The sequence below is a fragment of the Theropithecus gelada genome, chromosome 1 (assembly GCF_003255815.1).
Source record: "Theropithecus gelada isolate Dixy chromosome 1, Tgel_1.0, whole genome shotgun sequence".
Taxonomy (NCBI): domain Eukaryota; kingdom Metazoa; phylum Chordata; class Mammalia; order Primates; family Cercopithecidae; genus Theropithecus; species Theropithecus gelada.
This window is the reverse complement of record NC_037668.1, coordinates 54,691,399-54,717,313: the sequence shown is the minus strand read 5'-3', so window position 1 is coordinate 54,717,313 and position 25,915 is coordinate 54,691,399. Positions and strand designations below refer to the sequence as shown.

Sequence of the window (25,915 nt, the reverse complement as noted above, 5' to 3'; positions counted from 1 at the left end):
AATGACTGAAGAAGTTTTAAATAGCTAGATGCCATCAAATCAGCATCGTGGGACTGGTATCTTGGAAAACTTTAAGAGCTTTCCATAAATAACAACAATAATAGCAGCTAATGTTTGTGTATGTCATGGACTTATACAATATACTGGACACTGTGCTAGGTACTTTACATAAATTAACTTACTTACACCTAAGAGACATTACTTTACAGATGAAGAAATGGCCTTTAGAAGTTAAAGGACTTCTCCAAGTTCACATTGCTTATAGAGGTATTTTAATTACTATTTGGGGTAATGCAAATAGTATTCTCTCCAAATCCAAACCAGGAAAGAGGAAAACAGATGGCTTTTTGAGAGTTAGACTATAAAAATCAACACAGTCGAGCTTTCTCTTCTCCTTGGCTATCATGATACCATGTTCTCCTCAAACGTCTATGGCTATTCTTTCTGTCTTCAGTGGGTAGAGGAAGAGGAAAAGCAGGTACTCTCTAAATGCTGAAACATGTTGGTTCTTGGTCCTAGACCCTCTTCTTGCTCCTCCTACTTTTTCTCCAGGCGATATTATTCAGGCATCCCATTCCATGGCTCCATAGAGCGGTGGTTCTTAAAATTTTTAGTTTCAGGATCCCTTTACACTATTAAAAATTATTGAAGATTCCCAAGAGCTTTTGTTTATATGGGTGATATCTGTCAATATTTATCATATTAGAAATTAAAACAATTTTTTTTTTCTGAGATGGAGTTTTATGCTTGTTGCCCAGGCCTGGAGTGCAATGGCATGATCTTGGCTCACTGCAACCTCTGCCTCCAGGGTTCAAGCGATTCTCCTGCTTCAGCCTCCCAAGTTGCTGGGATTACGGGCATGCACAACCACAGCCAACTAATTTTTGTATTTTTTGTAGAGCTGGGGTTTCTCCATGTTGGGCAGGCTGGTCTTGAACTCCTGACCTCAGGTGATCCGCCCGTCTCAGCCTCCCTAAGTGCTGGGATTACAGGTGTGAGCCACTGCGCCCAGAAATTTTTTTTTTTTTTAAAACAGGGTCTCATTCTGTCACCCAGGCTGGAGTGCAGTGGCACAATCACACTTCACTGCAGCCTCAACCTCCTAGGCCCAAGTGATCCTCCCATTTTAGCCTCCCAAATAGTTGGGACAAGTACGCACCACCATGCTTGGCTAATTCCTTTTTAAAAAAATTTTTAGTAGAGACAAGGTCTCGCTATGTTGCCCAGGCTGGCATATTATTAATTTGCTAAAAAAAAACAATAAAAAACACATTTTAAATGAAATAACTGTATTTTCCAAGGCAAAGAATTTAATGAGAAGAGTGGTGGTGTTTTACATTTTTGCAAACTTCTTTAATGTATAGTTTAATGGAAGACCAGTAGATTCTCATCTGCTCTTGTATTCAGCCCACTGCAATGTCAGTTTTGGTTGAAGTATGTGAAAAAAAATCCAGCCTCACAAAGAAGCTGGAATTGGAAGGAATATTTGAATAGCCTTTTTAGATAATTGTGTATATCCTTCTTTGATACTATGCCAAAACTCAACAAGTACTAAGTTCTTAAAGATTACAAGGTGGGCTAGGCACAGTAGCTCACACCTGTAATCCAAGCACTTTGGGCGGTTGAGGCAGGTGAATGGCTTGAGCTCAGGAGTTTGAGACCAGCCTGGGCAACATGGTGAAACCCTGTCTCTCCAAAAAGTACAAAAATTAGCTGGGCATGGTGGCATGTATCTGTAATCCCAGCTATTCATGGGGCTGAGGCAGGAGGATCACTTGAGCCCGGGAAATTGAGGCTGCAGTGAGCCAAGATGGCACCACTGCATTCCAGCCTGGGCAACAATACAAGACACTGTTTCAAAAAAAAAAAAAATTAGATTCAAAATGTGATCTTGGCTGGGTGAGGTGGCTCACGCCTGTATTCCCAGCACTTTGGGAGACCAAGGTGGGAGAACTGTTTGAGGTCAGGAATTGGAGATCAGCTTGGGCAACATAGCAAGACCCCAACTCTACCAAAAACAAACAAACAAAAAAACAAACAAAAAAAAAAACAAAGACCCACAAAACACAAAACACATGACGTTGAGGAAGAAAAGAGAATGGAACTAACATTATGGAGTCTCTATGTCAGACACAATGAAAAAGCTGAATTTCTGGACCAAAGGTCTGGCCTATCCATGGACTGGACAGGACAAACTTGAACAAGTGTTTTGGTTTTTGGCTTTTTTTTTTTTTTTTTTAACACTTTATTATTTTAATTTTTAGAGACGAGGTCTTACTATATTGCTCAGGCTGGACTTGAACTCCTGGGCTCAAGCAATCCTCCCGTCTCAGCCTCCCAAATAGCTGGGACTATTGGCATGTATCATTGAACCTGGCAATCTTTTATTTTTTTCTTTTTTGAGAAACAGTCTTGCTCTGTCATCCAGGCAGCAGTGCAGTGGCACGATCTTGGTTGATTACAACTTCCGCCTGCTGGATTTAAGTAATTCTCATGCCTTAGCCTCCCGAATAGCTGGGATTACAGGCATGCACCACCATGCCTGGCTAATTTTGTATTTTTAGTAAAGTTGGTATTTCACCATGTTGGCCAGGCTGGTCTCAAACTCCTGACCTCAAGTGATCCACCCTCTTTGACCTCCCAAAGTGCTGCGAATACAGGCATGAGCCAGTCTTTTTTTTAAAATACCTATTCTCAGTCTACATACCCATAGCATTGCTTTGATGCTAAAATAAGAAAGTGTGTATGCTTGTGTGTGTGTGCATGTATACATTATGTGTATGTGTATATGTACATGAAAACACTATAAATTCTATATTACTGTATACAGGTAGGAATCTGTATTCACTGCCCAAGCCAATAGTAAAAAAAGTGGTATGAAATTGAACAAACTTTTTTAAAGCACAAAGCAAATAATATGTCCAAAAAAATAATTTATACGTGACTATGTCAATAGCTGACTTGATTCAGATTTAGTGGTCTATTGAAGGAGAAGTAACCATCAGATATGGTCTGCAGAGAAACACTTGTTTATGCCTTGATGAGGCCAAGAGGATTTCTGCAGGCAGAGAATGGACAGCAGGCCATCTGCATCTAGGGTGTAAACTGGATCTCTTACCTGCAGCTCTGCTTCCAGGCCCAGCCGCCGGATAAAGGGGTCAGTGACATGGTAGCGCCGCTCAAAGCTCAGGGCACCCCGCTCCTAGCGGACAGAAACAAATTCTTGATTTCATCAATTCAATTAAATATGATTTATTATGTGCCTACTATATATCCAGCCCTTTCCTGGGCACCACAGGAGCTAAAGAAGACAACAAAGAACTGGCCTACAGAACTTTGTATTATTCTTGGACAAGGATAAGAGAAGAATAGAAGACAGTAGTATATAATTAAGCAGTAAGTGGTGCTGTTCAGTTTTTTTTTTTTAAAAAAAAAGCAAAAAATTTTTAAAAAGGAGAGAAGAAAAATTGGAAACAACAATGGGGAATAGTTCCATATTTAGGATGAACGGGGTGGGAATCATCTTTAGGACACACATTGCACACAAAGGGAAAAAAAAACCCTGCTGATTCTGTGCCTCTAGGAAATGGCCCCTGTCTTTAAGGACTACTCAGTCTAATGAAATCACACACAAAAAACTCCCACAAATGGACAAAGCTAAAAGGATTCAGGGGCTGTGCATGGTGGCTCATGCCTGTAATCGCAGTACTTTGGGAGCCAAGGAGGGCAGATCATCTGAGGTCAGGAATTCAAGACCAGCCTGGCCAACATGGTATAACCCCATCTCTACTAAAAATACAAAATTAGCCAGGCATGGTAGCACACGCCTGTAATCCCAGCTACTCGGGTGGCTGAGGCAGGAGAATCACTTGAACCTGGGAGGTGGAGGTTGCAGTGAGCCAAGATCATGCCATTGCACTCCAGCCTGGGCAATAAGAGCAAAACTCTGTCTCAAAAAATAAAAATAAAAATAAAAATAAAAATGAGATAAAAGGATCCAGGGATGCAGGGAAAAATACACAAATACACCAAGTACATGGCTCATGTAGAGGCACATACTCAATCCTTCTAAATGGTGACCACAGCTTATGCTGCATGCCACTTGATTTTTAAAAATTTTTTTAGTTAAAAATTTGTTTAGGCCAGGCGTTGTGGCTGACACCTGTAATCCCAGCACTTTGGGAGGCCAAGGCGGGTGGATCACGAGGTCAGGAGATCAAGACCACCCTGACTAACACGGTGAAACCCCGTCTCTACTAAAAATACAAAAAATTAGCTGGGCATGGTGACATATGCCTGTAGTCCCAGCTACTTGGGAGGCTGAGGCAAGAGAATCGCTTGAACCTGGGAGGCGGAGGTTGCAGTGAGCCGAGATCATACCACTGCACCCCAGCCTGGGTAACAGCATCACAGCGTCTCGGGAAAAAAAAATTTTTTTTTAGTACTTTTTAGCACTTAACTTGTCAAAGAACTTTCTCAAGGTCAGTCTCCAGGCAGACAACCATTATCATCATTTAACAACATAAAACTGAGGCACAGGAGGTAAAATGACTAAAGACCTATAGTTAGTTAATTAGGGCAGTGGTGAGATGAAGCTCCTGACTCCAGCTGGGGATTCTTACCAGAGCTGGAGCGCATCATGCCTTGGTTTAATGTATTCCATTAAACCTCTATGGGTCCTTTACTGAGGGTTTCCCTGACAAAGCCTGGGGCTACTTCACTAACTGAACTTGACTGCCCAGTCATCCATTCATCTCACAGGTATCAGAGTGTCTTCTACATATAAACTGCAGAGGACAGGCTTTAGCACAGGAGAGCCTCAGAGAGAATACAAGCTGAACTGGGACTAATGCTCTCCCAGGATCTCATACATACATAACTTGGCAGCTGGAGCAACATGAAGTTATATTTACTCTTGTGCACCACCTGCCCAACACAAGAATGTGTATGTCTCTGCACAACACATTGACAGCTCCCCTCCCTCGCCAGCCTGCATTAATCTCAGCAGCCCAGGCACAAGTATGTGGACAGAGTCTCCATGAAATCCACGTTCTTAGACAACACAAGATGGAGAGGAAGAGACCTTGATTCTAGTCCTGGGTCTGCCACTAACTATGTGACTTTCGGCAAGTCACAGACTGTAGATTTCAGTTTTTTCACCTGTAAAATCAACCTGTGGGAAAGAAAGGATCTCATGATCTGGTTCAGAAGTCTGGGCTGCTTACCTTGATCTGCCTACGGATGAGGTCTCTAGTTATGTTGACTTTTGCCATCTTTTCTTAATGGGTTTAACAGAAGGTAGCTATAAAAGGATCTTCAGGACTCCTGAGCATTCCAGCCAAGCCCAGGTCCACAAAATACACATTTAATTACCTGGGGGAAAAGAAATCATCAAACTTTGGAGGATGGATAATAAGGTGGCTCCCAGGACCTAATTCCACCCCTAAAACAGCCCACCCAGTGAACTGGCCATTGCCTGTCATTTGCGGCATGGTGGGCTAGCCCTGCTCCAGAGTGTTGAAAAACCTCTGGAATGGGTGAAGTCAGTGGGGAGAACAGTAGCACAGTCCCAAGAACCACTGGAACAAACACGGAAGGAATATGTTATACTTCATCAGAAAATGGCAGGTTGGGTATAAGTATGAAGGATGATGGTAGCATATCCTTAAAGTTAGAACAAGGCAAAGCCAGAAAGACATCAAGTTTCACTTGCTCAGTAGGCATCTGTGGCAGCTCATCTGAACTTTTAGTCATGCTTCAAATCTCTGATCCTCAGCTTGGCTCTCCCCAAAACCAAATCAGTATCACAGACAGAACTCTCAAGCCTCTAATAGATTCACGGAATCAAACAGTGTAAAGGAAATGTAATGGTGACCATGTCCAAGACCCAACCTAACGAAGAAATTCTTCTTTAACATCCTGGTAGGGCTAGGCGCGGTGGCTCATGCCTGTAATCCTAGCACTTTGGGAGGCTGAGGTGGGTGGATCACGAGATCAGGAGATCGAGACCATCTTGGCTAACATGGTGAAACCCCGTCTCTACCAAAAATACAAAAAAAAAAAGTTGGGCGTGGTGGTGGCCGCCTGTAGTTCCAGCTACTCGGGAGGCTAAAGCAGGAAAATGGCATGAACCCGGGAGGCGGAGCTTGCAATGAGCCGAGATTGCACCACTGCACTCCAGCCTGAGCAACAGAGCAAGACTCCGTCTCAAAAACACAAAAAACTGAAAAAACAAAAAACAAAACACAACAAAACAAAACAACATCCTGGTAGGTAGACTTTTAGTTTCACTCCTCTTTTTTTCCTTTTTTGAGACAGGGTCTCACTCTGTCACCCAGGCTGCAGTGCAGCGGCATGATCATGGCTCACTGTAGCCTCAACTTTCAAGGCTCAAGTGATCCTCCCATCTCAGCCTCCTGAGTAGCTGAGATCACAGGTGCACACTACCCCTCCCAGCTAATTTTTTCTTTCTTTTTTTTTTTTTTTTTTTTGTAGAGATGGAATCTCGCCATCTTGCTGAAGCTGGTATTGAAATCCCGGGCTCAAGAGATCTGTCTACCTCAGCTTTCCAAAGTGCTGGGATTACAGGCACGAGCCACTGTGCTGGCCTAGCCTTACCACTTGTTGAAGCAACCTATTCCTGTGTTATACAACTCTGATTGTTAAAAATAATAAGCAATCCTATTTCTGAGGATTTGCCACAAGAAAAAGAAAAGTCAGGTGTGGTGGTACACTGCTGTGCACCTATAGTCCCAACTACTTAGGAGGCTGAGACAGGAGAATCACTTGAGCCCAGGAGTTCAAGTCCTGCTTGGGCAATATAGCGAGACTCTGTCTCTAAAAAAGAAAAACAATTTTATCATAAGAAAATTCAAAATATGGCTTGGCACAGTGGCTCAAGCCTGTAATCCCAGCACTTTGGGAGGTTGAGGTGGGAGGACTGCTTGAAGCCAGGTATTAGAGACCAGCCTGGGCAGCAAAGTGAACCTTATCTATATCAAAAAAAAAAAAAAAAAAGTTGGACATGGTGGCATGCGCCTGTAGTCCCAGCTACTCAGGAGGCTGAGGTGGGAAGATCACTTGAGCCTGGGGGTTTGAGGCTGCAGTGAGCTATGATGACACCACTGCACTCCTGCCTGGGTGACAGAACAAGACCCTGTCTCTAAACAAATGAAAAATAAGTAAAATAATAGAAAGAAAACAATAGTTCTCTTTGGGTAATGATATGACTGACTTTTTCTACTTTTTAATATTTTCAAAATTATTCTATAAAAGCACACTAATTTTGTAATCAGATTTAAAAATACTAGACTTTCAAGGAAAGTTCTGCCTCCTGTCATTTTCACTTTTTAGTCCTGGTTCCACCTCCGAAGCCACACAGATGTTTAGTCTTTCTTCCCAGTGATGGCCCTTTGTACTCGGAAGATGGCTCTCAGGGTCCACCAGTTCTCTCTGCCAACCACGCCAGTCATTAGGACCTCACAAGGCTACTTTTCAATCTCTCACCAGTTGGCCTTCTGCAGATTCCTAGTACGCCCTCCTGAAATCACATTTTTCACCTGATCTGTGAGCAGGCTCCTTCCTTTCCTCTGTCATTTAACCACAAAAGAAAACTCGATACCTAAACATTATGTTATTGCAGATCTTGTTTTCCTTTAGTGCTAGGCATGCAGTAGGACCAAAAAAAAAAAAAAAAAAAAAAAAAACTAGCTGCCAAATTAGATGTTCTCCTTCAGCCCGAGTTCTTTGGGGCTAATGCCTCCATAATCAATTTTGGGATAACAAGCTCTTTCTTTCTTTCCTTTATTTCCTTCCATTCTTTCCTTCCTTCCTTCCCTCCCTCCCTTCCTTTTTCTTTCCTTCCTTTTTTTTTTTTTTTTTTTTTTTTTGGCAGAGTCTTGCTCTGTTGCTCAGGCTGGAGTGCAGTGGTGCGATCTTGGCTCACTGCAACCTCTGCCTCCCGGGTTCAAGTGATTCTCATGCCTCAGCTTCCCAAGTAGCTGGGACTACAGGCACCTGCCACCACTCCAGGCTAATTTTTGTATTTTTAGCAGAGGCAGGGTTTCACCACGTGATCGCAAACTCCCGACCTCAGGTGATTCGCCTTCCTCAGCCTCCGAAAGTGCTGAGATTACAGGTGTGAGCCAACGTGCCCGGCCATTTTTTTTTTTTTTTTTTTTAATTGAGATGGGGTCTCATTATGTTGCCCAGGATGTCTCAAATTCCTGGGCTCAAGCAACTCTCTCACCTCGGCCTCCCAAAGTGCTGGGATTACAGGCATGAGCCACCGTGCCTGGCAGGATCATAAGCTCTTAAAAAGACAAGAACTGCCAGGCACGGTGGCTCATGCCTGTAATCTCAGCACTTTGGGAGGCTGAGATGGGTGGATCATGAGGTCAGGAGTTTGACACCAGCCTTGCCAATATGGTGAAACCCCGTCTCTACTAAAAATACAAAAATTAGCAGTGTGTGGTGGCACATGCCTGTAGTCCCAGTTATGTGGTGGCACATGCCTGTAGTCCCAGCTACTCAGGAGGCTGAGGCAGGAGAATCACTTGTACCCAGGAGGTGGAGGTTGCAGTGAGCCTAGTCTGTACCACTGCACTCCAGCCTGGGTGACAGAGCAAGACTCTCAAAAAGAACAAACAAACAAACAAAACAGGCAAGAACCTTCCCTTACAACATGAAGCCATTCAGCATTGCCATCTTAGTGTCATTACCAGGGAGATATGGCAGTCGCTGGCATTTTTAAGGGTAAGCATCAAGAACACCAGAATACCAGTTGACAACTATAGTTTCATGATGATTTTTGCAGGGGTCTTTGGCCATCAAATTTAAAATGTGAATTTGGACAAATTAATGTAAGCCAAACACTAGCCCGAAATGGCATCTATAGCTCTGCTTTGTGATATACTGGTCAAAGCCAAACAACAACAATAATTTCCCCCACAGTCACCAAGAATATGAGGTGAGGATGATTACATTGGAAATAAGACCAAGGAAGTAAGTGGATCTGGTATTAAGTAAAAACAGTTGTGTGGCCTTAAGTCTCTTAATCTTTCCAAGCAGGCACTCACACCTGTGACTCACAGGCATAGGACGCATTGGAACACTCACTCACGGGGTTATGTACGCTTCACCCGAAAAAGGCTCATTCCTTACCTCCAATACCCTTTTCCTTGGAAGACTGCTGTGGAGGTCAAATGAAACAATGTAAGTCAAAAGGCTTTTCTTTTAAAAATATAAATGTTTTTATTTGCTAAGAAAAATATGTTATCAAGTATTAAGCACTTACTATGTGCCAGGCATTGTGCTAAGGGTTTTATAGTCATTCATTCAACAAATGAACATAAGGAGCTTTTACTACATGCCAGGTGCTGTTCCTAGCACAGAATGAAGGGATGTATCAATGAGCAAAACAGGCAATGTCCTTGCTTTCATGGTACTGACATTCTAGCAGGAGGGGACAGACAATAAACAATGAAATAAATAAAAATAAGAAAATATCCAGCAGTGGAAAGTGCTATGATGACAATAACACAAGCTGAAGTGGCAATGACTGGGGAGCTACTTTTAGACTTCAGGTCAAAGAAACTGTAGTGGACATTTGTCGAATTTTCTGGCTTCTCAGCATTTGAACCCTTCTTATATTTTGGAATTCCCCTTCTGAGTCTAGTGGGAAGCAGAGCCCCTTACCACTACAAAGTGAGAAAGAAGGTGACTGAGATTCTCTTTCTGAGGCCACTTGCAGCTACAGTGTGAATACATGGCCCAGGCTATGCCAACCAGACACATCACCCCTAAACCTTGAACTGGAATCTAGTATCTCAGAGTCAGAGGACCACAGAGAATCCACCTGGAGTGCGGCAAGGGGTGGCCACAGCTGCCATTAAGTCCAGTGCAGGAGGTGGTGTTAGCTGTGTAAGTAGTGGTGGCAACAGTGTGTTCATCAGGCTGAGTCTATGAATGCTTTTGGTTGTGGGTTCTGCCTGCTGCCCAGTTTCTCTTGTTCTAGCATTCTTCAAGCATGACTCTATGACCTTCCCTGATGTTTTGTGAATTTCCTTAATATCTTTTCAGTAATCAGCCAGAGTTGGTTTCCGTTGCATACAACTACAAATCCTGCCTGATATAGAGGGGTTCTCTAAGATGACATTTAGGCTGAAACATGAATGTCAAGAAGCAGCAAAGAACTGGGGGAAAAACACTTCCAGGGAGAGAGTGCTAAGACCACAGAAGAGTGGTTCAAAAAGTTTTGGCCGGGTGCAGTGGTTCACGCCTGTAATCCCAGCACTTTGGGAGGCTGAGATGGGCGGATCAACTGAGGTCAGGAGTTCGAGACCAGCCCGGCCAACATGGTGAAACCCCATCTCTACTAAAAATACAAAAATTAGCTGCGTGTGGTGGAGCATGCCTGTAATCCCAGCTACTCAGGAGGCTGAGGCAGGAGAATCGCTTGAACCTGGGAGGCAGAGGTTGCAGTGAGCTGAGATCGCGCCACTGCACACCAGCCTGGGCGACAGAGCGAGACTCCATCTCAGGAAAAAAGGTTTTGTGGGCTGGTCCAAAAGTACCAAGTTATCTCAATTGATTATTCACAGTTACAGATTGAACTCCTTGTTCTACTCTTTCCCCTCTTTTCACTACCGCACTTGAATTGTCTTAAAACAAAAAAAGCTTGTAGGGTAGATGCTCTTACTGTCATAATTTTACATATAAGGAAACATATTCATAAGACATGCAACAATTTTCACAATGTTACATAGCTAAAACTGGAGCTGGAACACGAACTCAAACCCAGGGCCCGTGATTCCATTCTCTTGACAACTATGGTATGTAATTTCCTAGCATACCGATCGCTATGAGAATCCACCAAAAGAGCCCACTAAATTGCCATAACTTATTCATTAATTTTCTTAAAACGTTAACTGGGTATTTACCTAGCACCAAGCACTGTGATAGACAAGGAGGAATAATGAGATGAAATACACATACTAAGAGAGCTCAGTATCAAAGACAAGGGGTTTTTAGCTAAGACTGGTGTGTGGCTTGGAAATACCAAAAGGAACAAGAGTTGGGGGGAAAAGAGAAACCAGACAAGCAGGAAACCACAATTCAGGTAAATAGTAAAATGGAAGTTGGGATCAAATTGATAGACAGGTTTAAAAAAAAAACCAAAATGTCGAAATTTGGCTAGGCGCGGTGGCTCACGCCTGTAATCCCAGCACTTTGGGAGACCAAGGTAGGCAGATCACCTGAGGTCGGGAGTTCAAGATCAGCCTGGCCAACATGGTGAAACCACGTCTCTACTAAAAATACAAAAAAATTAGCCAGGTGTGGTGGTGCACGCCTGTGATCCCAGCTACTGGGGAGGCTGGGGCAGGAGAATCATTTTAACCCGGGAGGCAGAGGTTGCAGTGAGCCAAGATCGCACCATTGCATTCCACCCTGGACGACAGAGCAAAACTCCATCTCAAAAAAAAAAGTCAAAATACAACTGATGCCTAGTTAGCATTTTTTTTCTTTTCTTTCTTTTTTTTTTTTTTTTAGATAGAGTCTCACTCTGTCACCCATGCTGGAGTGCAGTGGCACGATCTCAGCTCACTGCAACACTGCCTCTCAGGTTCAAGTGGTTCTCATGCCTCAGCCTCCCAAGTAGCTGAGATTACAGGCATGCATCACCACGTTTGGCTATTTTTTATGTACTTTTTGTAGAGATAGGGTTTCGCCATGTTGGTCAGGCTGATCTTGAACTCCTGAACTCAAATGATCCAACTGCCTCCACGTTCCCAAGTGCTGGGATTACAGGCGTCAGCCACCACGCCTGGCCTGGTTAGCATTCTGGTGAGTATTTCTGCTCCCATCCTGAGAAGAAATGATAGCATACTGGTAGAGAGGTCATCTTGGAGCGTGCCTATCTTCTCTCCTCTCAAGAAAAATAGGGATTCAGTGCGTTTCCACAAACTTTTACAGGCAGACAAACGTAACTAGAAACACTTCATTTTTAAAAATCTTTTTTTTTTTTTTTTTTAAACTGGAAACACTTCTAAGTAGAGATTATTTAAAAGGTTCACATCAGGAAGGAAATACCCTTAAATCTACCAAGGGGCATAACAAGTTTCATACTTCAGTCCAAAAGTCTCTCAAACACAAATAATCAGATCAATAAATCAATAGTTATCTGAGGATGAGAAGATTTAATCATGACCAAATTTTAAAAGCATTATTTTAAGGAGGGCTTTGAGCTCAGCTATAAAATGACATGAATGAGAGATTTGGAATTGACACAATAAAGTTACACATATGATTAAACACTAGAAAAGACTACATCAAGGGGATTTCTATCTGGTGCAGCATGCAAATTACATAATGTTCAGTTCTGCTAAGAGGCAAAAAGGCTGAAATTAGTGACTTTAAGAATTCATAAAACAAAATTTTCAATGCCTATTATGCCAGGCACTGTGATAAACTTTGAAAATACAGCAGATGACTGAAAGTGGTGGCTCACACCTATAATCCCAGCATTTTGGGAGGCAGAGGTGGGAAGATCTCTTGAGGTCAGGACTTCAAGACCGGCCTAAACAACACAGCAAGACCTTGTCTCTTAAAAAAAAAAAAAAAAAGAAGAAGAAGAAAAGAAATGCAACAGAGAGGAGGCTGGGCACTGTGGCTCACGCCTGTAATCCCAGCACTTTGGGAGACCAAGGTGGGCAGATCATGAATCAGGAGATCGAGACCATCCTCGCCAACACAGTGAAACCCTGTCTCTACTAAAAATACAAAAAATTAGCCAGGTGTGGTGGCAGGCACCTGTAGTGCCAATTACTCGGGAGGCTGAGGCAGAAGAATCATTTGAACCCAGGAGGCGGAGGTTGCAATAAGCCGAGATCGCACCACTCCAGCCTGGGTGACAGAATGAGACTCTGTCTCAAAAAAAAAAAAAAAAAAAAAGAAAGAAAGAAAGAAAAGAAATACAGCAGAGACTAAGCCAAACACAGATACTTCTCTTCAAAGACACACAATAGGCCGGGCATGGTGGCTCACGCCTGTAATCCCAGCACTTTTGGAAGCCGAGGCAGGTAGATCACCTGAGGTCAGGAGTCTGAGACCAGCCTGGCCAACATGGTGGAACCCTGTCTCTACCAAAAATACAAAAATTTGCCAGGTGTACTGTCGGGCGCCTGTAGTCCCAACTACTTGGGAGGCCGAGGCAGGAGAATTACTTGAACCCGGGAGGTGGAGGTTGCAGTGAGCAGAGATCACACCACTGCACTCCTGACTGGGTGACAGAGTGAGACTAGGTCTCAAAAAAAACAAAACGAAACAAAAAACAAAGAGAGGCAATACAGTTGTCCTTCATTGACTACAAGGTCATTGTAATCAGAGTACCATAAAGAGACTAAAAAAGAGAAATGTAACCAAATGACCAAAAGAAATAGGTAGGACACTAAATTCAGAAAGAACTCAGGCTGGGCGCGGTGGCTCACATCTACAATCCCAGCACTTTGGGAGGCCAAGGCGGGTGGATCACGAGGTCAGGAGATTGAGACCATCCTGGCTAACATGGCGAAACCCCGTCTTTACTAAAAACACAAGAAATTAGCTAGACATGGTGGCAGGCGCCTTTTAGTCCCAGCTACTGGGGAGGCTGAGGCAGGAGAATGGCGTGAAACTGGGAGGCGGAGCTTGCAGTGAGCCGAGATTGAGCCACTGCACTCCAGCCTGGCTGACAGAGCAAGACTCCATCTCAAAAAAAAAAAAAAAAAAAAATTCTGAAAGAACAACATGAATTAATAAGTTAAACCTTCTTTATACTCATTTGTTCCTATATCTTAGAAGCACAAAAATGACAGTGAGGGAAATGAACTAAACACATCATAGTAGAATAACAAAGACAACTTGAAAAACTGTAATGGAAAAAAGGGACCACAGGGACCATAACAGACCACGAGTAACTTTTTTTTTTTTTTTTCTTTTTGTGAGACGGCGTCTCACTCTGTCACCCAGGCTGGAGTGTAGTGGTGCAATCTCAGCTCACTGCAGCCTCCACCTCCTGGGTTCAAGCAATTCTCATGCCTCTGCCTCCCGAGTAGCTGGGATTACAGGCATGAACCACCGAGCCTGGCTAATTTTTGTTATTTGTTGTAGAGAAAGGGTTTCACCATGTTGCCCAGGCTAGTCTCGATTGCCCGGCCTCCCAAAGTGCTGAGATGCGCCTGGGCACAAGTAACCTTTAATGTGTATTCTTCATTCTAAGAAGAGCACAGTTAACAATATACCCTGATTTGCATACTTGAAGCTCTAATAACATTATTGGATAATTTGTCTGCAGAATATGAAAGCTCAACAAAAACTTTCTCTAGGTAGAGGACAAAGGGTTTTTAATTTTACTTTTCTTATTTGAGACAGGATCTCGCCCAGTCGCCTAGGCTGGAGTGCAGTGGTGCGATCACTGCATCACTGCACTCTAGCCTAGACCTCCCCAGTTCAAGTAATCCTGCCATCTCACTCTCCTGAGTAGCTAGGACCACATGTGTGTGCCACCACGCCCTGCTAATTTTTAAAATTTTTTATAGAGACATGACCTCACCATGCTGCCCAGGCTGGTCTCCAACTCCTGGGCTCAAGCAATCCTCTCATCTCAGCCTCCCAAAGTGCTAGGATGACAGGCATGAGCCACCACACTGGCAGGTTTATTTTTTTATTTTTGAGACAGAGTCTTGCTCTGTTGCCCAGGCTGGAGTGCAGTGGCATGATCTTGGCTCACTGTAGCCTCTGCCTCCCAGGTTCAAGCAATTCTCCTGCCTCAGCCTCCTGAGTAGCTGGGATTACAGGTGCCTCCCACCAAGCCCAGATAATTTTTGTGTTTTTAGTAGAGAGAGGTTTCACCACGGTGGCCAGGCTGACACACCTGGCAGGTTTTGATTTTAACAGAGGCAGGGTCTTACTCTATCACCACAGTGATATACAGTGGTGCAATCATAGCATACTATAACCTTGAACTCCTGGTCTCACACCTTCCCTTCTTCCCACCTCAGACTCCCAAGTAGCTAGGACTACAGGCATGCGCCACCATTCCCAGCTAATTATTATTTTTTTCTAAACTCAGGGTCTTGCTATGTTGCCCAGGTTGGTCTCGACTGCCTAGCTAGCTTCAAGATATCCTCCTGCCTCAGCTCCCCAAAGTGCCGGAATGACAGGCATGAGGCACTGTGCCCAGGCCCAAAGGTCTACTATAAGTTAGGATATTGTGGACCAGCTCTAGTAGATACTCAATGAATTAAGGAGAAAGAAAGCAGCTGATTTCTGGGAGCTGGGATTATGAAAAATGTAAAAATACTTAAGGTACAGAGGAAAACACAAGACATAATGTTACAAAGAAAATATGTGTTGCTATGCAGATGTTATACCTCCCAAAAGGTATTCTATTCCTGGAGCTCTAAAATGTCTAGCATATCACCATGTAACCCCATCATTTCTACAAAGTTTTAACTCAGGCTACTGGAAAACTTTCTTCAATAAGCCTATCTCTATGATTTTAAAGGATATTAACAAGAAAATAAAAATCTGGCTAGGTGCGGTTGCTCACACCTATAATCCCAGCACTTTGGGAGGTCGAGGCGGGCAGATCACCTGTGGTCGGGAGTTCGAGACCAGCCTGGCCAATATAATGAAACCCTGTCTCTACTTAAAAAAAAAAAAAAGATTAGCCAGGAGTGGTGGCGCACACCAGTAATCCCAGCTACTAGGGGGGGCTAGGCAAGGGAAATCACTTGAACCTGGGAGGAAAAGAAAGCAAAAAACAAACAACACCCCACAAGACTGAAAAAAAGACGAAAACTCTGTCCAAAAAAAAAAAAAAAAAAAAAAAAAGTCAATTAACAGCTCGATTTGGAGGAATTAGTCTAATCATAATGCCAAGGTGATCAGTAATATAATACCTGAATGACTTAAAACAAAGTACATTTGTGAAGATCACTCATCTAGAACCAAGAATTGAATGGTAATATCCAAATATGAAGAACCACCCCTTTCATGTGTGCTATAGTCTTTTGATTGGCTCTGGATAATGTAGCAGAAAGAAAAAAACATATAATACTTAGGCACCTGGGCCTGAGTTCCAGCTTCCCCCTCAGTGTGCCAATTAGTACCTATGTAGGGAAGTTACTTAAATTTTCTGAGTTTCAATTTCCTCACTTGTAAAATGGGGATGCTAACACCTACTTTAATGGGTTGTTGTGAATACATGATAAAATATATATGAAAATACATAACAGGGCCGGGTGTGGTGGCTCACGCCTGTAATCCCAACACTTTGGGATGCTGAGGTGGGTGGATCACCTGAGGTCAGGAATTTGAGACCAGCCTGGTCAACACGGCAAAACCCCATTTCTACTAAACATACAAAGCTACTTGGGAGGCTGAGGCAGGAGAATCACTTTAACCTGGGAGGCGGAGGTTGCAGTGAGACGAGATTGCACCACTGCACTCCAGCCTAGGGGATACAGCAAGACTCTGTCTCCAAAAAAAAAAAAAAAAAGAAAGAAAGAAAGAAAGTACATAACAGTATCTGGATTGCAGTAGGTGCTCAACAAATGTCAGCCAAATTTGAATTCTACTAAAACCTGGTAACCCCTGTTATATTTGCTCAGTAGCATGGATTATAACATGTCCCCCCTAATTTCCTTACCAGAGATGAAGCTGACAAGGGGTATTTCATTGTAGGACAGAGGAAGCAGAGTATAGGATGTCTTTATCACCTGTTAGGTTTGAAATGCAAAATCAGAAGGAAAATCGTGACTTTGTTAAAAGTGAAGAAACGCCACACTCTGCGAGAATGTATTTATAGCAAAGCCAGGTGCACTGGCTCACACCTGTAATCCCAAAACTTTGAGAGGCCAAAGAGGAGGATCACGTGAAGCCAAGAATTTAAAACCAGGCTGGGCAACATAGCAAAATCCCATCTCTACAAAAAATAAAATTAGCCAGGTGTGGTGGCCATGCATCCATAGCCCTAGCCACTCAGGAGGCTGAGGCAGGAGGATTGCTTGAATCCAGGAGTTTGAAGTTACAATGAGTTATGATAATGCCACTCCAGCCTTAGTGAGACAGAGATTCATCTTAAAAAAAAAAAAAGTTTAGAGCAGCATTATTCATAATAGCCAAAAGGTGGAAACATCCATCAATTGATAAACAGATAAATAAAATGTGGCATATCCATACAATGGAATGTTATTTGGCCATAAGAAGGAGAGAAGTACTGATACATGCTACAACATAGATGAACTCTGAAAACATTATGCCAAGTGAAAGAAGCCTACATATTGCATAATTCCATTTATATAAAGTAGAACAAAATAGAATAGAAATAGGAAGTAGATTAATGGTTGCTTAGGGCTGAAGGGAATTGGGGGATAGAGAAGTGACAGCTAAAGGATATGTTTTTTTTTTTTTTTTTTTTTTTTGAGAGAGAGAGTCTCACTCTGTTGCCCAGGCTGGAGTGCAGTGGTGTCATCTTGGCTCACTACAGCCTTTGCCTCTCAGGTTCAAGGGATTCTCATGCCTCAGCCTCCGGAGTACCTGAGATTACAGGCATGCGCCACCACACTCGGCTAATTTTTCGTATTTTTAGTAGAGATGGGGTTTCGCCATGTTGGCTAAGCTTGTCTTGAGCTACTGGCCTCAATGATCTGCCTGCCTCAGCCTCCCAAAAGTGGTGGAATTACAGGTGTGAGCCACTGAGCCCAGCCAGGATATGGTTTCTTTTTAAAAAATTTAAGGCTCAGTGCAGTGGCTCAAGTCTGTAATCCCAGCACTTTGGGAGACCAACGTGGGAAGATTGCTTGAGCCCAGGAGTTTGGGACCAGCTGGGAAACATGGTGAAACCCTGTCTCTACAAAAAGTTAAAAAATTAGCTGGGTTTGGTGGCGCACCTACAGTCCGAGCTACTTGGGAGGTTGAGGTGGGAGGAACGCTTGAGCCCAGGAGGTTTCGGGTATAGTGACCCAAGATCACACCACCGCACTCCAGCCTGGGTGACAGGGCAAGACTCTGAATCAAAAAAAAAAAAAAAAAATTTTTAAGTGAAATTCACATAAGATGAAATTAATCATTTTAAAGTGTATCATTAACAAATAACCTAGAGAATGGGAGAAAATATTTGCAAACTAAGCATCTGACAAAGGTCTAATATCCAGCATCTATAAGGAACTTAAATTTATAAGAATAAAGCAATCCCATTAAGTGGGCAAAGGACATGAACAGACACTTTTCAAAAGAAGACATACATGCAGCCAACAAGCATATGAAAAAAAGCTCAGTATCACTGATCATTAGAGAAATGCAAGTCAAAACCACAATGAGATACCATCTCATACTAGTCAGGATGGCTATTATCAAAAAGTCAAAAAATAACCTGGCGAGGTTGCAGAGAAAAGGCAACACTTTTACACTGTTAGTGGGAGTGTAAATTAGTTCAACCATTGTGGAAAGTAGTGTGAGGATTCCTCAAAGAGCTAAAAACAGAACTACCATTTGCCCCAGCAATCCTATTACTGGGTATATACCCAAAGGAATATAAATCGTTTCACCATAAAGACACATGCACTGTGCAGTATGTTCATTGTGGCACTATTCACAATAGCCAAGACATGGAATCAACCTAAATGCTCATCAATGGCAGATGGGATAAAGAAGATGTGGTACAGGCCAGGCGCGGTGGCTCACGCCTATAATCCCAGCACTTTGGGAGGCCGAGGCGGGAGGATCACCTGAGGTCAGGAGTTCAAGACCAGCCTGGCCAATGTGGAAAAACCCCGTCTCTACTAAAAATACAAAATTTGGCAGGCATGGTGGCAGGCGCCTATAATTCCAGCTACTCGGGAGGCTGAAGCAGGAGAATCACTTGAACCCGGGAGGCAGAGGTTGCAGTGAGCTGAGACTGCGCCATTGTACTCCAGCCTGGGCAAAAAGAGCAAAACTCCATCTCACAACAACAAAAAAAAAAAAAAAAAAAAGAAAGAAAATGTGATACATGTACACCATGGAATGACCATGCAGCCATAAGAAAGAATGAGATCATGTCCTTTGCAGGAACATGGATGGAGCTGGAGGCCATTATCCTCAGCAAACTAAAGCAGAAACAGAAAAACAAATACAGCATGTTCTCGCTTATAAGTGGAAGCTAAATGATGAGACCTCATGGACACAAAGAAGGGAACAACAGACACTGGAACCTACTTGAGGCAGGAGGGTGGGAAGAGGGAGAGGATCAGAAAAAATAGCTATAGGGTACTAGGCTTAGTATCTGGATAACGAAATAATCTGCACAACAAACCACCATGAAATGAGTTTACCTATATAAAAAAACTGCACAAGGCCGGGAGCGGTGGCTCACACCTGTAATCCCAACATTTTGGGAGGCCGAGGCAGGTGAATCACTTGAGGTCAGGAGTTCAAGACCAACCTGGCCAACATGTTGAAACCTCGTCTATACTAAAAATACAAAAATTAGCTGGGCATGGTGGCAGGCGCCTGTAATCCCAGCTACTCAAGAGGCTGGGGCAGAAGAATCGCTTAAACCCAGGAGGCAGGGGTTGCAGTGAGCAGAGATCGTGCCACTGCACTCTAGCCTGGGCAACAGAGGGAGACAGTCTCAAAATAAATAAATAAATAAATAAATAAAATAATAATGCAGAAACAGGCTGGATGCGGTGGCTCATGTCTGTAATCCTAGCACTTTGGGAGGCCAAGGCAGGAGGATTACTTAGGCCCAGGAGTTTTAGGCTGCAGTGAGCTATGTTTGTGGCACTGAACTCCAGGCTGGGTGACAGAGTGAGACCCTGTTTAAAAAAAAAAAAAAAGACCAGGCACAGAGGCTCACGCCTGTAATCCCAGCATTTTGGGAGGCCGAGGTGGGCAGATCACCTGAGGTCAGGAGTTCAAGACCAGCCTGGCCAACATGGTGAAACCCTGTCTCTACTAAAAATACAAAAATTAGCCAGGTGTGGTGGCAGGCACCTGTAATACCAGCTACTTGGGAGGCTGAGGCAGAATTGCTTAAATCTGGGAGGCGGAGGTTGCAGTAAGCCAAGATATGCCATTGCACTCCAGCCTGGGTGACAGAGCAAGACTCCATCTAAAAAAGAAAAAAGAAAAAAAAAGAAAGAAAACACATGTCCATACAAAAAGTTGTACATGAATACTCAGAGCAGCATTATTCATAATAGCCCAAATTAGAAACAACCCAGCAATCCAAACGGCCATCAATTGATGAATAAATATATACAATGTGGTTAATATCCACTGTAATGGAATATTATGCAGCCATAAAAAGGAATGAGGTACTAATTCATACAACATGGAAGAAACTTCAAAACATTCTGCTAAGTGAAGGAAGCCAGTCACAAAAGACCACACACATTGTATGATTCTATTTAAGTGAAATGTCAAGAATAGGAAAACCTACAGAGACAAAAAGAGATGGGAGTGTTAGCTCAGGGGAGGAATGTGATAGCTCAGGGATAAAAATGTTTTGGAATCAGGCCGGGCGCGGTGGCTCAAGCCTGTAATCCCAGCACTTTGGGAGGCCGAGACAGGCGGATCACAAGGTCAGGAGATCGAGACCATCCTGGCTAACATGGTGAAACCCTGTCTCTACTAAAAAAGTACAAAAAAACTAGCCGGGCGAGGTGGCGGGCGCCTGTAGTCCCAGCTACTCGGGAGGCTGAGGCAGGAGAATGGCGTGAACCCGGGAGGCGGAGCTTGCAGTGAGCTGAGATCCGGCCACTGCACTCCAGCCTGGGTGACAGAGCAAGACTCCGTCTCAAAAAAAAAAAAAAAAAATGTTTTGGAATCAGATAGTGGTGACAAGTTGCACAACTTTGTGACTATATTAAAACCAATGAATTGTATAATTTCTAAGAGTCTATTTTGGCCGGGCGTGGGGGCTCACGCCTGCAATCCCAGCACTTTGGGAGGCCGAGGTGGGCAGATCACGAGGTCAGGAGATCAAGACCATCCTGGCTAACATGGTGAAACCCCGTCTCTACTAAAAATACAAAAAATTAGCCGGGCATGGTGGCGGGAGCCTGTAGTCCCAGCTACTGGGGAGGCTGAGACAGGAGAATAGTGTGAACCCGGAAGGCAGAACTTGCAGTGAGCCGAGATCGTGCCATTGCACCCCAGCCTGGTCAACAAAGTGAGACTCTGTCTCAAAAAAAAAAAAAAAAAAAATTCGATTTTATGGTACGTGAATTATATGTCAATAAAGAAGAAATACCTTAAAACCCTTTCTTGGCCGGGCACAGTGGCTCATGCCTGTAATCCCAGCACTTTGGGAGGCCAACGTGGGTGGATCACGAGGTCAGGAGTTCGAGACCAGCCTGGCCAATGTGGTGAAAGCTCGTCTCTACTAACAATACAAAAATTAGCTGGGCATGGCGGCAGGCACCTGTAATCCCAGTTATGCACGAAGCTGAGACAGGAGAATCTTCTGAACCCAGGAGGTGGAGGTTGCAGTGAGCTAAGATCGCGCCATTGCACTCCACCCTGGGTGACAGGGCAAGACTCCATCAAGAAGGCAAAACAAAAAACAAAACAAAACAAAAACCGCTTTTCTCTACCTCAAAATCACAGGCTATGAAAAGAAAATTTCATTCTTAGCCTTTCCTTCATCTGTCTCCTACCTTGAGCTATGGTTATTTACGTGGCTTCTCTTTCTAAGAAGATTAAAAGCATGCTGAGGGCCTGCTCTTCATCCGATTCATCCATTGATCCCCCCGGTCTTCCAGGAGTGATGTAAGCTTAGTAGGCACCAATAAATATTTGCTGAATGAATAATAGCATGACTACCTTGCATACATACAATGTTTTATAGCTATCAAAGTACTTTTGTTCAAACTTTTAATTTGAACTTTGCAACAATCCTTTGAGGAAGGTAGAAAGCTAATATAACGCTGCTATGAATAATGCTGCTATGAATATTCATGTACAATAATAATCCCCATTGAATAAGGGAAAACTGAAGCAGAACACTAGATGGTACTGAGGAAGCAGCACTGGACTGGGAGATCTAGGGTCTTGTGCTCCAGGCCAGCCTCTGCCTTTATCTGGCTGTATGACCGAGTGACGCATTTTGCTCTCTCAGTCTATTCTGCCATTTGTAAAATGAGAGGTGGACTCTGAAATAAGCTACAAAACCTCTTCCAATGACACTATCCTGCGATTTTAAGTAGACACTACTGGTTAGCAGCAAACCAGAGATGGAACCTAAAACATCTGTATTCTCTTTTCTCTGGACATGCTACCTCCCATAGCAGGGACGTGCCCCCAACCAGGGTGACAACTGACCCCCTTTCAACATTCTGAATTATGCAAAGATGTATGCAAGTTTCCTTTCACTCTATTTATAGTGGTTCTATTGCAGCAATCCTACAAAAAAGATGAAAGATGCAACGAAGTGAGGACTGAACTTCACTTTCAATGCATAAAGGTCATTGGAAATAGCATAAGGCCAGGTGTGGTAGCTCATGCCTGTAATCTCAGTGCTTTGGGAGGCCAAGGCAGGAGGATCACTTGAAGGCCAGGAGGTCGAGAGCAGTCTGGGCAACAGAGTAAGACCCTGTGTCTACAAAAAATTAAAAAAAAAAAAAAATTAGCCAGGCATGGTGGCACACTCCTGTAGTCCTAGCTACTAGGAAGGCTGAGGCAGGAGGGAGGAGGGAGGACTGCTTGAGCCCAGGAGTTTAAGGTTATACTGAGCTATGATTGTGCCTCTGCACTCCAGCCTGTGTGACAAAGTGAGGCGCTGTCTCAAAAACAAAACAAAACAAAGAGCATAATAAAATGAAGAGTGTAGCTGTGGACCTAACAGATCTTAGGTTCAAATCCCAGCTCTGCCACCTATTTTCTGCCTGACTTGACATTTCTTTAAAAAAAATTTTTTTTTCTTTTCTACATTTCCTATGTCTCTTCATCTTTTTAATTTTTTAAAAAAAAAAATTATTTGTTTTGAGACAGGGTCTGGCTCTGTCACCCAGCCTGGAGTGTGGTAGCATGATCTCAGCTCACTGCAACCTCTGCCTCCTGGGCCCAAGAGATCCTCCCCTCCCAAGTAGCTGGGACCACAGGCATGCGCCACCACATCTGGCTAATTTTTGCATTTGTTTTTGTAGAGATGGGGTTTCACCATGCTGCCTAGGCTGGTCTCGAACTCCTGGGCTCAAGCGATCTGCCCATCTCAGCCTCCCAAAGTGTTGGGATTACAGACGTGAGTCACCATGCCAGATCCTGATTTGACATTTCTAAACCTCAGTTTCCTAATCTGATAATAACTACCTCTGCAGGGTGAGGAGGAACAGAAGCACTTGCATGTAAAATGCCTGACACTGATCCTATTAAATAATATTTATTGAATATTCTAACATTTTACAAGTGTCATCTCATAGACTCCTCATAAAAATCCTATGAGACAGGTGCTATTGTTATCCTCATCTTACAGATGCAGGATCTGAGGCACAGAAAAGTAAAGTTGTCAAAGTTACACAGTTCTTAGACAGAGAGTCAATCTATACAGTCTGACTCCAGGGGCCAGGCCAATGGCCACTAAAAAATAATTACTTGGCCGGGCGTGGTGGCTCACACCTGTAATCCAGCACTTTGGGAGGCCAAGGCGAGCATATCATTGAGGTTAGGAGTTCCAGACCAGCCTGGCCAACATGGTGAAACCCCGTCTCTACTAAAAATACAAAAATTAGCCGGGCACGGTGGCAGGCGCCTGTAATCCCAACTGCGTGGGAGGCTGAGGCAGGAGAATCACTTGAACTTGGGAGGTGGAGGTTGCAGTGAGCCAAGGTCGAGATCATGCCACTGCACTTCAGCCTGGGCAACAGAGTGAGACATTGTCTCAAAAAAAAAAAATCACTGGCCAGGGAGCAGTGGCTCACACCTGTAATATCAGTATCCACACAATTTCAGGAAGCTGCTGAAACTATGTCTCTTACCATTCCTTAGGGTTAAGCTGCCTTGACTCTGCTGATCTCAAACACAAATTTAAAGAGTGCCATTTCAGGGTCATGGACTAAGTTGGCACAAGGACAGTTTCTGGGAAAGGTCTGGCTGGTAGAATAGACTCATCACCAAAGCATCTTTAGGAAACTTCTTAGCCATCTTTGAGGCTCCTGGCTTAAATAATCCCATGTAGGACTAATTGAAGTTTCCTCTGTAGAAGAGAGATGCTTCTAAGCAATCGCTTCACTTTCTGGGAAGTTTTAGATTAAAACTCACCTTGATGTCTCCTCCGCCACCCAGCAGGCTCTGTATTGCTGTTTGAGCTTTTAAGAGACAGGGTCACCTCGGTGCGGTGGTTCATGCCTGTAATCCCAGCACTTTGGGAGGCCGAGGTGGGTAAATCACCTGAGGTCAGAAGTTCGAGGCCAGTCTGACCAACATGGTGAAACCCTGTCTCTACTAAATACAAAAAATTAGCCGGGCATGGTGGTACACGCCTGTAATCCCAGCTACTTGGGAGGCTGAGGCAGGAGAATTACTTGAACCCAGGAGGCAGAGGTTGCAGTGAGCCGAGATCGCACCATTGCATTCCAACCTGGGCAACAAGAGCAAAACTCCATCTCCATCTCTTAAAAAAAAAAAAAAAAAAAGAGAGAGAGAGAGAGACAGCGTCTAGCTCTGTTCCCCAGGCTGGAATGGAATGTAGCACTATCACAGTTTACTGCAACTTTGAACTCCTAGGCTTAAGGGATCCTCCTGCCTCAGCCTCTTGAGTAGCTAGGATTACAGGCGCAAATCGCCATGCCTGGGTTATTTTTATTTGTAGAGATGGGGTCTTACCATTTTGCCCAGGCTGTTCTCAAAGTCCAGGCCTCAAACAATCCTCCCATCTCGCCCTCCCAAAGTGCTGGGGTACAAGTGTGAGCCCTCTGGCCAGGCACAGTGGCTCATGCCCATAATCCCAACACTTTGGGAGGCCAAGGCAGGAGGATCACTTGAGGTCAGGAGTTTGAGAGCAGCCTGGCCAACATGGTAAAACGCCATCTCAACTAAAAATGCAAAAATTAGCCAGGTGTGATGGCACACGCCTGTAATCCTAGCTACTCAGGAGGCTGAGGCAAGAGAATCACTTGAACCCAGGAGGCTGAGGCTGCAGTGAGCCGAGATTGTACCACTGCACTCCACCTTGGGTGATAGAGCGAGATGCTCAAAAAAACAAACGAACAAACAAACAAAAAAACAGTGTGAAGCAACACACCCAGCCACTTGTTTGAGCTGTGTGAAAATTTTTTCTGGATGTTTTCAGAACTTTGTTTTCCAGTGATCATAGCTAATTTTCCTGTCTGCTCTTAGGCCCCACAATTACCTTAAGATAGTGGAAGGAAACAGAGAAAAGGAAGCATATTTTGATAATGCTATACTCTCTCACTATTTAAGAGCATCTGCAGTCTTGGATTTTGCTTTAACTTTCATCCTGACAACTCCTGCCACAATTCAAAATATCTCTTGTAGAGAAGGCTCTGGAGTTTCATCCTCTAACTCTACTACTAGCTGCAAGGTCAAGGAAAATTAAACCATTCAATTTAGAAATGTTTCCCGCCGGGCGCGGTGGCTCAAGCCTGTAATCCCAGCACTTTGGGAGGCCGAGACGGGCGGATCACGAGGTCAGGAGTTCGAGACCATCCTGGCTAACACGGTGAAACCCCGTCTCTACTAAAAAATACGAAAAACTAGCCGGGCGAGGTGGCAGGCGCCTGTAGTCCCGGCTACTCGGGAGGCTGAGGCAGGAGAATGGCGTAAAAACCCGGGAGGCGGAGCTTGCAGTGAGCTGAGATCCGGCCACTGCACTCCAGCCTGGGCGACACAGCGAGACTCCGTCTCAAAAAAAAAAAAAAAAAAAAATAAA

General features: G+C 43.9%; 1 protein-coding gene across 3 annotated transcripts in view; it reads right to left on the bottom strand.

The window, feature by feature from the left end:
- WDTC1 (WD and tetratricopeptide repeats 1) overlaps positions 1-25,915 on the bottom strand; it is a 79,068-nt gene that overhangs the window by 45,758 nt on the left and 7,395 nt on the right. For 2 of the 3 annotated variants that reach the window (XM_025396450.1, XM_025396465.1), the window contains exons 2-3: positions 5,226-5,373; positions 3,119-3,202 (exon numbers count right to left, since the gene is read on the bottom strand). In XM_025396450.1, the coding sequence (XP_025252235.1) occupies positions 3,119-3,202; positions 5,226-5,273 (132 nt within the window). In that variant the 5' untranslated portion in view covers positions 5,274-5,373. Of the gene's footprint in view, positions 1-3,118; positions 3,203-5,225; positions 5,374-5,476; positions 5,529-25,915 lie in introns of all 3 variants that reach the window. The other variant, XM_025396457.1, reaches the window with a different exon arrangement.